This window comes from Rhipicephalus microplus, chromosome 5 (genome assembly GCF_043290135.1).
Source record: "Rhipicephalus microplus isolate Deutch F79 chromosome 5, USDA_Rmic, whole genome shotgun sequence".
NCBI classification, from domain to species: Eukaryota; Metazoa; Arthropoda; class Arachnida; order Ixodida; family Ixodidae; genus Rhipicephalus; species Rhipicephalus microplus.
The window spans coordinates 182,441,438-182,454,548 of NC_134704.1; the positions used below are offsets into that span (position 1 = coordinate 182,441,438).

General features: G+C 43.2%; 1 protein-coding gene across 2 annotated transcripts in view; it reads left to right on the forward strand.

Annotated features, from left to right (window-relative positions):
* LOC119173605 (venom metalloproteinase BumaMPs1) overlaps positions 1-13,111 on the forward strand; it is a 513,062-nt gene that overhangs the window by 232,859 nt on the left and 267,092 nt on the right. For both annotated transcript variants that reach the window (XM_075896273.1, XM_075896274.1), the window contains exon 9: positions 1,999-2,042. In XM_075896273.1, the coding sequence (XP_075752388.1) occupies positions 1,999-2,042 (44 nt within the window). The remainder of the gene's footprint in view (positions 1-1,998; positions 2,043-13,111) is intronic.

The following is a 13,111-nucleotide window of genomic DNA, read 5'->3' on the forward strand; positions in this document are numbered from 1 at the left end:
GGGGGAGGGTAGGTCCTGATTGATAGATATGTAAGCTTTAACGTCCCAAAACCACCATATAATTATGAAAGATGCCGTAGTAGAGGGCTCTGGAAATTTCGACCACATCGGGTTCTTTAACCTGCACCAAAATCTGAGCACACGAGCCTACAACGTCTCCGCCTCCAACGGAAATGCAGCCGCCGGAGCTGGGATTCGATCCAGCAACCGGCGGGTCTGCAGCCGACGGGGGGAGGTCCTAACATAGCTGTTTTTCTGCACGAATCGCCAGTTTACCGAACGCCAAATGAGCCCAACAAGGCAATCTTTTCTTTTTATTTAAATGCGAAAGATTTCTTTGAGAACTTCGGTGAGTTCAAGCGTATCTATCTATCTATCTATCTATCTATCTATCTATCTATCTATCTATCTATCTATCTATCTATCTATCTATCTATCTATCTATCTATCTATCTATCTAGCCGCCTACGACATTTAGCTCTCCTGGCCTTTTCCATAATGGTATCGATACGAAACTTGGTATGGCATAACATGACTGTATGAAGAATCTATTTAACAATTCATAACATGAAAATCATAACATGAATGTCAACAATGCCATGATTTACATTTCATGGTCATGGAGCTGTTGCGGTGGTTTCATTCACATGGCATGTTGCGAAACGGGTATGGTATGACATGATTGCATGGGGAGCACAGGCAGCAGACCCTAACATGAAAATCATGACTTGCGTGTCATGTAACAACATGACTACATGCCAAGCTCATGATGCGCTCGAAGGCGTTTCGCTACTGTCACATATACGGAAGTTGGTATTACGGTACGTGATTAGATGATGAAGGTGTGTGACTGGTCAAACATGATAATAATGAGATGCGTGTCATGTAACAACATGAATGCATGCCACACTCGTCATGCGCTTGCATCCGTTTCGCTAGCTTCACTCATACCATATTTAGTATTACGGGACGTGAATGAATGACGAAGGTATGACACTGGTGCAAACATAATAAACATCAGATGCCTGTCATGTAACAAGATGACTACATGCAACGCTCATGATGCGGTCATGGGCGTTTCCATAGCTTCACGTGTATGAAATTTAGTCTTACGTGACGTCAATGAATGAAGAAGGTTTGTGACTGGTGCAAGCATAACAATCATGAAGACGCGTGTCATGTGAGAACATGAATACAGGCCACAGTGAAGGTGCCAATGCCTTTAGACTTGACGCGTCGCGCGTGCTCACCGGCGTTCATTTCGTCGGGTAACGCCAGCTTTGCCACGCAAGGCACAGGTCCAGCCATATACCCGCAGGCGCGCGCCGCGCTTCGTTGCTTTGACATATGTGCGTTTCAGTGCGTCCAGCGTTCCTCCATCACGAAAAAAGGGTGACGCAGTGTTGTATGGTTAACGCATCGGTGCCAAACGAAGCATATTGTATTTCGCGGTGGTTGCCACCGGGCCACGCCGACAGACGCTGGTCGCGCCAGGCGTCAGACTATAGACTGCTCACATTTTGCTAACGTAGCGTCGCTGTGCCCAGCGGGCGCGCGCGTCAACGCTACATTGGAGTATATTGTGCCCTTCATGATGATGCGCTCGCGGCCCTAGCTAGCTCCAGATATACCAAATTTGGTGTTACGTGACGTAAATGGATGATGAATGTACATGTCTGGTGCAAACATGATAATCCTGACACACGTGTCATGTAAGAACATGATAACATACCACGCAGAAAACGTGCTCGCGGCCGTTTTACTATCTCCACATGTACTAAATGTGGTATCACGTGACGTGAATACTTGACGAATGTAAATGACAGGTCCAAACATGATAATCATTAAAAGGAAGTCAAGTACGACACCATTTACCTCCACGTGGTAAAGTTGTGCTGAATTTAGGATGACACATCAACCTTTCTCATTCGCGCTTCGCATATCATCAATTCCCACTGTACGTGGAATCTGACAATTTTCTTGTTTTGTGCTTTTCAGGTGTACGATAGTTGCCACGGAACTGCAAAACACTCTTCTGTTAGGTAGGTATGCCAGGTGTCTTTGATGTTTACGCACGAATTTCTCTCTCTTTCTTTTTCTCTTATATATATATATATATATATATATATATATATATATATATATATATATATATATACCCGGAATTTAAGCATAGGATAAGAGGTGCACTAGACTGTGACTCAGACAACGTCATATACCTCCTGGAATGTGGGGTATGTAACAAGCAATACGTGAGCCAGACAGACACTCCGTTTAGAATTAGATTCAACAACCATCGGGCATATGTACGATCCCTGCCAGACCTTCCACTTTCAAAACACTGCACAACAAAAGACCACAGCTTTGATGACATCAGGGTTACACTACTAGAAGACAACTTTCGAACAATCAGAGAACGGGAACAGCGGGAATTTTACTTTATCTACAAATTTAACACAATAAGATACAAAATAAATGAACACCCAGGCACTCTGTCAGCGTTACGACCGCTAAAAGGCGCAAACGCTTCTCTCTAATCAGTCCGGTTTCATTACGGCAATTATATTACCCGCTAACAAAGCTTTTGGCGTATGCATCTGACAACATAGAAATGATTTGTCTCATCAAGCACAGCCGGAACGCACAGATAAGTGGTCCCGGATGTCGTACGCCCCCCCCCCCCGCCTTTTTTCTTTTCTTTTTTTTCTTCTTTAAGTTTTAACGCACATTCTGTTCCTTCGCTGACAATGAGCTGACAGCTAGTTGGTTTCGTTAACTTTTTCATACAAGCGCGCATGTCTTCCCAATGAGCCGCAACTGTGTGGTGACTGTCCCGGATGTCGTACAGTCTCCCCCTCCCCTCCCCTGTTATTTTTTTTTTAAATTTTAACGCACATTTAGTTCCTTCACTGACAAGGAGCCATTGCGTATAATGAATATCGATGGTGGCGCCTCAATCACCGGTTTTTACATTCCTCCCGACGCCACCAGCACGCACTCGAAGCGCTTAAGCTCGCCCCATTAACTTGTCTTGGACTTCAAAGAGGAACGAGCCGCCAGCGGACTACACAAAAGGTGAAATACAAGAAAGGCTGCACACTGCCCACTTGGGGAAGAGTGGGTGCGGGGGAGGTATTGTTGAAAATGATGACACTGCTCATCTACCTCTGCCCTACTCTGTTGAGATGCTGCCCCTTTCTAATTACGCCGTGTCGGTCTTGGTTCTTCTCCTAAATTTTCTACATTTTATTTAATGTTTCTCCCCCCGTTTCGCTGTTTCTTCTTCTTTTTTTCTCTGTCTCTTTTTTCTCTTTTTTTCTGTTTTTACTTTTCTTTTGACCCCTTCTCTCCTGTCTCGACAGGCTATAAGAAGACAAGGAACATGTGTTAATATTATTATGCATTGAAAAAGACGGGGTTCCCGTCAAAACGTCGGCACAATCAAAAAGTTGTTATGTGAAAGCGCATCTATTTTCATATATATATATATATATATATATATATATATATATATATATATATATATATATATATATATATATATATATATATATATATATATATATATAAATTTATATATATATATATATATATATATATATATATATATATATATATATATATATATAAAATTCATAAACCCGGTAACCCAGGTCGACCAATCATATCAGGCATCGGTACAAAAACTGAACCCTTATCAGGGTACGTGGACAAACTAATAAGCCACATTCCATGCACCCTCGCGTCGTACATAAAAGACCACACATTTTCGTCGAGACATTGCAGGTCTCTGTGTGCCGAAAAACTCGTACTTTGTTACTCTTGATGTCTCTTCAATATATAGAAATATTCCTCTCGATGACGGCATAGCTGCATTACAAAACATGTACACAAATCATACACAATATAACACCCCAGATTTCACTGCCATTGCAACTTTGACGAAGATGGTCCTCGAATTAAATTCATTCGAGTTTAACCAAGAGTATTTTCTACAAATCAGCGGGACCGCTATGGGCACCAAACTGGCACCTAATTATCCAAAATATTTATGGGAAAGCTAGAATCTGAATTTCTTGCAAAAAGTTCCTTGAAAGAAATGTTATATAGAAGATACATAGAAGACATCTTTCTTATTTGGACCCACAGTGAGGACAAACTTCACAGCTTTATCGACACTTACAATGCTGTACATCCGAACATACACTTCACACACACATACTCACAAGTTACCGTAAATTTTCTTGATGTTACCATAACTATAGAAGAAGAGAAGCTCTCTACAACCCTATACCGCAAACCAACGGATCGACAACAATACCTCCATTACCAAAGTGACCACCCACACCACTGTAAAAACAGTATTCTATACAGCCAGGATCACCGGTTTAAGCGAATCTGCTCTAGAGACGCTGACTTTGACACGACCTCACAGAGGCTAAAACTTATGCTGGAGAAACAAAAATACCCCCCACATGTAATTAATGACGCTGTTCAAAAAGCGTGAAAACTAAAGCGTGAAGACTTACTTATGAAGCGACCACCACGAGAAGACCCACAACGAACAAACCTCTGCTTGACTTACAGCACAAACTTTCCCAATGTAAACAAAATCCTTAAACGACATTACAACATTCTGGAACAAAGTGAACGTCTGAAACGCGCATTCCCATCCGCTAAAGGCGTCGTTTACCGACGACCACGTAACCTCAAAGACACCCTTGTCCACTCCCAAATTAACACATCACCCCCCAATAATTCATGCCGCCCTTGTTTAAAGTCACGATTTCTTGTATGTAAGGCGATGCGAGAAACAGACAAAGCAACCAGCACGCAATTTAAGTTTTCGATTAATATAAGAAGAAACCTAACATGCGATTCCTCTAATGTGGTATACCTACTTGAATGCAACGTTTGTGGTATGCAGTACATCGGACAAACAGAAACACCTTTTAGGATTCGCTTCAATAATCACAGAGCCCATGCGAAATCAGCCCCAAGTCTACCTCTATCAAAACATCTCAATCTTCTCGACCATGCATTCGACAAACTATCAGTAACGCTCTTAGAGACGGGATTTATATCAAATCAAGAACGTGAACAACGACAGTCATACGTTATCCACCGATTTAACACCCTCGATAGAGGAATAAATGAGAATCCTGGTACACTTGCAGCAATTAAAGCATTAGAAAACAATAACGGCAATAATGAAAATAGTAACTGAGTTCACGGCACTGCAGCTACGAAGGGCACTGGACAACTTAAAACAATTGCAAGTGTAACTACACTTCCCAAGTGCAGCTGTCGTCTGTTTTCTGTTTTATTTTACTACCCAATCTATTGTGCCATGCATGACATGCCCAACAGCAACCCTGTGCACAGCCGGGAGGCCCGCACTTCACGCGTAATCCAGAAGCTGGCAAGGAATTCGCATTGTGCCCGCTTACCAGCCTCTGCCGCAATACGGGGCACCCCTCTTTTTACGACGAAATGTTGACAGCGCGCCGAGTAGTTAAAGGCTTAGAACTTCCTAAAATGCCCGTTTACCAGCCTCTGTCACAATACACGGCACCCCTCTTTCTACGACGAAACGTTTACGGGACTCCGAGTAGTTAAAGGCTTAGAACGTCCTAAAAAAGCTCTTTTTTGCCCCACACCGAAGCGCCAGTGCCAGGACGCGCCGTCTGGTCGGGAGAAATGCGTTAGCGAAAGGAAGCATACACAGACCGCTGACATCAGAAAGGTGAAAGGGAGAAGGGGGAGAGAGATGAAGGGGGAAGCGGAGGGAAGAATGGAAGGCGGAAGTGGAAGGAAGAAAGGATGGGGGGTGCCCGAGGGGAGTCCACCGTATATTATTTTTCTCTTCTTCTCTTTTTTTCTTTTTTTTTATTTTCCTTTTTTCTTTTCTGTCTTTTTTTCTCTTTCCTTTCCCTCTGATTAGATTGTATAAAGCTGAGCACCAACAAACTGTACCTTTAATCCTGATGAAGGCCAGACTCTAGGCCAAAACGTCGAAATAAACCACGTTGTGACCGCTCACGGAAAATCTACTGGACTATATATATATATATATATATATATATATATATATATATATATATATATATATATATATATATATATATATGATATAAGAAGGTAGAGATGGTTAGGAGAAGTAGAGGAGAAAGAAGTGAGAGTGGAATAAACATGGCATATGAGCCATGCCACGTCTCCCAGTCATCATAGCGTCACACGAGTTGGCAGGATGAAGACCTCCCAGCCCCTTCATCAGTGTCTCATCATCGACGCCATTCTCCGCAAGACACCGTCACCAGACATGGACTACCGTACAAGCGCCTAACATTACGCATCGACCAGCATCATGTCAGAACCATCTGCTGACCTTGACTTTCCCAAGTACACCGGATCAGCGGACGATCGGCCCGTAGAAGACTGGTTCAACCTCTTCGAGCTCCACCCCACCGCTGCATCTTGGTCGGAACAGGAGATGAGCATCAACTTTACCGACTACGTCTCCTGTGAGGCTTTCAAATTCTACCTCAGCCACATGTTTCAAAACGACGAGTCAAGAAAAAAGATTAAAGAAGAGATGATCGCCCGTTTTCGCGATTATAATGAAGACTTTCTTATTGCCATTTATTTCCAAACATCTGGAAACAATCGCACTCGGTCACCACAGTCAGAAGCACTGCTCATGGATTGGGACACCAAAAATGAATCGGCGTTTGAAACAAGAGCAATAAAGCGCCCTATCACTGAAAGGCAGCCAGATCTGTTTGCAGGAAGAGTGTACCCTCCACCGCAGGGTGTTTTGCAACTGTCCGATCGAAAACCAACCTTTACGTCATCACTGCACCATAGCACTCACATTAGGGAGGCACCTTGCCACAGTACTTTCTATCTCGCGCACTTCGACCACCTCCTACTTTTCCGTCGCTTGGCTCTTCAGTTGCTCACAGCGCTCACCTCACATCTCACATGCTTACAAAGGTTGATAAAGAGGTGAAGAACCCTGAAGATACTCGGCTAGGCTCTGGTCCTTCTGTGCAGATGCATGCGTCAGAACAGCCTAACTCGTTAGTTACACAGAAAGACAAACATTTCCGACTGAAATCGTACCAAACTACGCCTGCTGCGGTGTCACCATCCAGTGCACGGACACCTGGGAGTCTTAACAACACAGGAGGCTCGGAACCATCAAATCGCACACGTTGCCGAGAGCCAGAAGCGTTCATTAGGAATGGCGTCACAAGGGCCTCCGAAGAGTCTCCAGTATATTCAAGCGCACAGCCTTCATTACCCGAAATTCAGCACAACAGTCCACTGACTACCATCTGCCTACTGGACACCACATCAAGTTGCCCAGAAAATCAGCGCCATTGTCAAAAACGGCTACCACCTCAGCTCCTTCCACATGAACACCATCAATACCTGCAGAATCAAGCCTTAGAAGAACAGAATCTCCATGGGCTACACCAGCAAGGATGACTACGAACGGAAAAATCTTTGGAAGAACACTCGAGGAATAAATAAAGGCGTCTACAAACGGGTCAAGTGAAGCGACGACATATTAAATATGTCTTGCTTCAGACAAACAAGTATTCTAATTCAAGACATTTTCGTAAAAAGGAACATCGCACAAGTTTTCTCCAGAAGAGATCAAGATTTAATCTACAATCAAAGCTGTTCAGACAACAGGACACAAAGCGACGACGAAGGTGCAAAACCACACCCTGTATTACGGAAGGACGCAGAAATCACCGCATCAGTCTTGGTCAACAAACACACAGACAAGTGGCACTGCATGAGTACCAATCAAGGCAAAGAGCACGATGCCTACGCAAATCATGCCACTGGTGCTCCAAAGCCTTCGCCCCACGTTCATTCTTCGCAAGTATACAATCAGTTTCATCATCTGCAGTTTCAACGTTCAAGGTGTACTTGTGTTTTCCAGTACGCAACAGTCAGCCTCGCCCACCAGAACTCCAGCACTTACCGGTCTGCTGCACTCTCCTGTGAAGCTAAAATGTGTTTACGGGAACTTCATGGGACATTGAACAATCTTCCCTTTTTTGAGAGTGTTCACTTTTAAGTCATGCATGTTCAGTTTATAATTTCTGTTCGTCTGACGCAACTTCTGTCAGGCAAATTATATATATATATATATATATATATATATATATATATATATATATATATATATATATATATATATAAATGAAAAAGAAGGTGTTATTGGATCCAGTGAAAAAATACCAAGAAGTGGAGGACGGGAACAACGAAAACTTTTTATTTTCCTACGTTTCAGCCGGGTACCGGCCTTCATCAGGAAAAACACGTTACAAAAATGCACTTTTCTTAAGTAGGCATGGTATGTCAAGGGCCCTTGACACGTGTACTATCACTATCATGCACTATCTACTGTGACGTGATGAGTAATGAACAGCAGAGAATGTCAAAGCAATGTCAAAGAAAGATTAGGAGAATGCATGAACGGTGTTTACATCAAGTAGATCACATGAATAGCAGTTTGAAAAGTAGAGTAATATCTACAAACTAAACTTTCAAACCCATACAGCAAATCACACGCACAAAAAAGACAAAAAAGTATTGCAGAAAACGTTCAAACGGAACAAGATGCGTAACTAAGAATTTCATGGGGCATAAACAGAATTGATGATACAAAGTCAAGAAATTCACTGCACCGAAAAGGAGTAGTAAAATGTGCGTGTACAGTGATTATGGACATACTGCGATGAAACTAGAACTAAGTTCTGCGCCGAAAGAAACGTTAGTTTGCCTGGATCTTCATTTATACCGGAAAAGATCGCCTTGAACTTGTGTATCAGAAATGACTCGTGCAGTTACCTATCATAGTGTGAAGGGAAACCTGATTCCAGTATAGTAGCTCTAAGTTTATTGAATGAGTGACCAGAAATGTTAACGTGCTTAGACGAAGGTAGATTGGGTAGGAGTGTGGCATGTGACTTATGGTTATTAAAGCGCAGTCTAAAAGGTGTTTCAGTATGTCCCATGTATTGGAGTTTGCACACAGAGCATTCAAGCATGTACACCATGTTGCTTGTGTTGCAGTCGAAATCCCCTTTAATTTGTAGACGGAAGTTTGATGCTGTACTCTTAACCAAAGTGGTCGTCGTCATGAGGTTACAAACTTTGCAACGGGGTTTGTTGCATGGATGATAACCAGAAAAAGTGGTGGCGGTAATCCTCGATGAGGTTAGTATGTTACGTAAGTTCTTCGATCTGCGTTATACCACACGTGGTGGATCAGGAAAGATTTTTTTTTAAGGTGATCACTCTGTATTAGTATGTTGTGATGCTTCTGAAGAATGCTGTTGATGTTTGGTGCTGATGCGGCGTGTGTTAAAACCAGGCTCGTGCTTGAGTGTGTGGCCTGCTTCTTCCGAATAAAACGTTCCTTACGGTGAATGTCCTCAGCCCGTTGAATAGCATCGTCAATAATTTGTGGTAGATATTTTTGTTTCTGTTGGACCTCCCGAAGTTTGGTGCAGTTGTCTGTAAAATCTGAATTGTTCGAACATATTTTCTTGAAACGCAGTGCTTGACCATATGGGATTGCCGTTTTGCAGTGCTTTAGATGTTAACTATTGAAATATAGATATGACTGCCTATCCCTAGATTTTCTAAAGAGTTTAGTCGTCACTTTGTTAGCACGTATAGTAACCGTGACGTCAAGAAAATTTATTGCTGTGCTTGAGTGTGATTCCGAAAAAGAGATGGTGGGATGAGCCTTGTTGAAGTCTGCAATGAACGACAGAAGTTCTGCCTCTCCATGCTGCCAGATCAGAAAGACGTCGTCAATATAACGCTTATGATAAAACGGTTTGAGACTGCGTGCGTCTAAGAATTTATCTTCGAGTTTGCCCATCAAGATATTTGCATAGCTTGTTCCAATTGTTGTACCCATAGAAGTGCCACTAACCTGAACATAATGCACACCGTCAAATTCAAAATTGTTCAATGCCAGGATTAGTTCCAGTAACCGCGCTAGTGTGTTGCTGTCCCCCGTTTTGTTGGCAAATTTTTCTTCATAAGCCTCCAATATTGCTTGAATGCCATCAATATGAGGGATGTTCGTATAGAGTGAGGCTACGTCTAGTGTCACAAGCAAGGAACTAAGTAGCACGCCACGGTCAGTGATGTCGAGCAAGAAATGGTTTGTATCTTTGAGGTATGAATTGAAAGTGGGTGGGATATCTTTAAAGAGATTATCAGCGAATCTAGACACTGGTTCAGTGACGGTGCCAATAGCGGAAACAATAGGTCGGCCAGGATTGTTTACTTTGTGTATTTTTGGCAGGATATAAAATCGCCCCGGGATGGGGCTAAGGGGGATTAAGGGGCGTATAGCTCTCGTTTGTTTTGTCTTCATTGACAAGGTCTTTTATGGTATTGGAAACCACTTCCTTGAACTTCTCTCTCGGATCGTCATCAAGGCGCTTGTAGAAATGGGTATCATTCAGCTGTCTTTGAATCTCAGTAGTATAATCAGACTTATTCATTATTACTACAGCGCCACCTTTTTCAGCTGGTTTGATAATTATGTTTTTGCGATCTTGCAGCTTATGGAGGGCTTTTTTTCTCAGAAATGAAGATATTATGTTTAAAGGACGTGGGTTTCTTATAGGCCTCCAGAGTGTCGCCTTGTACTGCTGAGATGTAGAGATCAAGAAACTTTTCATGTTGTGTCGGAGGCGTCCAGTTTTCGCCGGATGGCATGTGCGAAGAATATGGCCGTTCATGAAAAAATTCTCTTAAGCGTAGGTTTGGTGCAAAATTATATAAATCCTTTGCCAGCTGGAAATGGTTAAAGCCACCAATGGCAGGACAGAAGTTTAAACCCCTTGCAAAGACCGCCAAGTACCGTAAGGAACTTTTTATTCGGAAGAAGCAGGCCGCATCCTCAAGCACGAGCCTGGTTATAACACACGCCGCATCAGCCCCAAACATCAACAGCATTCTTCAGAAGCATCACAACATATTAATACAGAGTGATCACCTTAAAAAAATCTTTCCTGATCCCCCACGTGTAGTATATCACAGATCGAAGAACTTACGCGACATACTAACCTCATCAAGGATTACCACCACACTCTTTCTGGTTGTCATCCATGCAACAAACCCCGTTGCAAAGTTTGTAACTATATGACGATGACCACTTTGGTTAAGAGTACAGCATCAATATTTCATCTACAAATTAAAGGGGATTTTGACTGTGACACAAGCAACAATGTGTACATGCTTCAATGCTCTGTGTGCAAACTCCAAGATATCGGACATACTGAAACACTTTTTAGACTGCGCTTTAATAACCATAAGTCACATGCCACAAGCCTACCCAATCTACCTTTGTCTAAGCACATTAACATTCCTGGTCACTCATTCAATAAACTAAGAGCTACTATACTGGAATCAGGTTTCCCTTCACACTATGACAGGGAACTGCGCGAGTCATTTCTGATACACAAGTTCAACTCGATCTTATCCGGCATAAATGAAGATCCAGGCAAACTGACGTTTCTTTCGGCACAGAATTAGGTTTTAGTTTCATCACAGTATGTTCATAATCACTGTACACGCAGATTTTTACCACACCTTTTCGATGCAGCGAATTTCTTGACTTTGTATCATGAATTCTGTTTGTGCCCCATGAAATTCTTAGTTACGCATCTTGTTCCATTTGAACGTTTTCTGCTATACTTTTTTGTCTTTTTTGTGCGTGTGATTTGCTGTATGGGTTTGATAGTATTGTTTGTAAATATTACTGTACTTATCAAACTGCTATTCATGTGATCTACTCTATGTAAACTCCGTTCATGCATTCTCATAATCTTTCTTTGACATTGCTTTGACATTCTCTGCTGTTCATTACTCACCACGTCATAGTAGATAGTGCATGATTGTGATAGTTCACGTGTCAAGGGCCCCTGATATACCATGCCTACTTAAGAAAAGCGCATTTTCGTAACGTGTTTTTCCTGATGAATGCCGGTCCTCGGCTGAAACGTAGTAAAAATAAAAAGTTTTCGTTTTGCGCGTCCTCCACTTCTTGGTATTTTTCCACTGGATCCAAGGACACCTTCTTCTTCATACCTTACGCATATGGATCCCGAACGGATGGCGACGAAAACTATACTGTGGAAGTTCCCAATGATGGCGGTTTAAACTGTCGTTAGGGGACACCCAAACAAAGTACCTTTACCAGCACTTCGACCCGGCTCGAGAAGGCAGTGCCGCCTTCGTCACACAGTGTGGCGCCAGCATCGACGACGTACGTGCGTTACTGGACTTCGTGCCACCGTCAACAACGACCCTTATCCTCAGCGTCGGGACTAATGACCTCACCCGCAACACCGATCGTGTGGCGTTTGACAAATACAGAGACCTGCTGAACTTCATTGCTTCGGAACGCCCTGTCATACACCGGATACATGCAAGCTTGGTCCTTCCCCGATGTACCAATCGTCGCCGTGGCGACCGTAACACTGCGACTGTACAACACTGCAACCGAGAGGCATGTGAATTTAACCACCGCCTGAGAGATCTTCGCCGCCACTCTCGTCTTTTATTTTTTCTGGACCACGGTTTTGAGTGGTTCCCATCTGCGCGTATTTTCGCTGCTGACGGCCTACATCTCAGCTACGAGGGAGTCTCACTGATGACGAGCCATATTCGACAACTCTGTCTTTGTTACATGCGCAACGTCGTATCTTGCTCATGGCTTGATCACGCAACCAGTTGTTCCCGAAAACAGAAGTCTCCCGATCGACTGCTGTCATCCCTGGACCAACAACAAAGTTAACCTTCGGGCAGTCAGCAACGCAGCACATCTCCGAAGCAAGCTTCGCTCAACCGCATACCATGTGATTAGAAACAACACACAAAAAGTCCCTCCTTCATTGGACAGTTGAACAGTTCCTCAAAGCAAGCGCACGCCACCCGGCCGTCTCCCGCACAAGACCAGCGCACCGGTGACTCTCTTAGCGGGTGTCAAAAGACAGAGCGCCAGTGTTCTCCAAACAACGCTTCAAGTTTGCAGACGCAGCCACCACAAAAAAAGGTC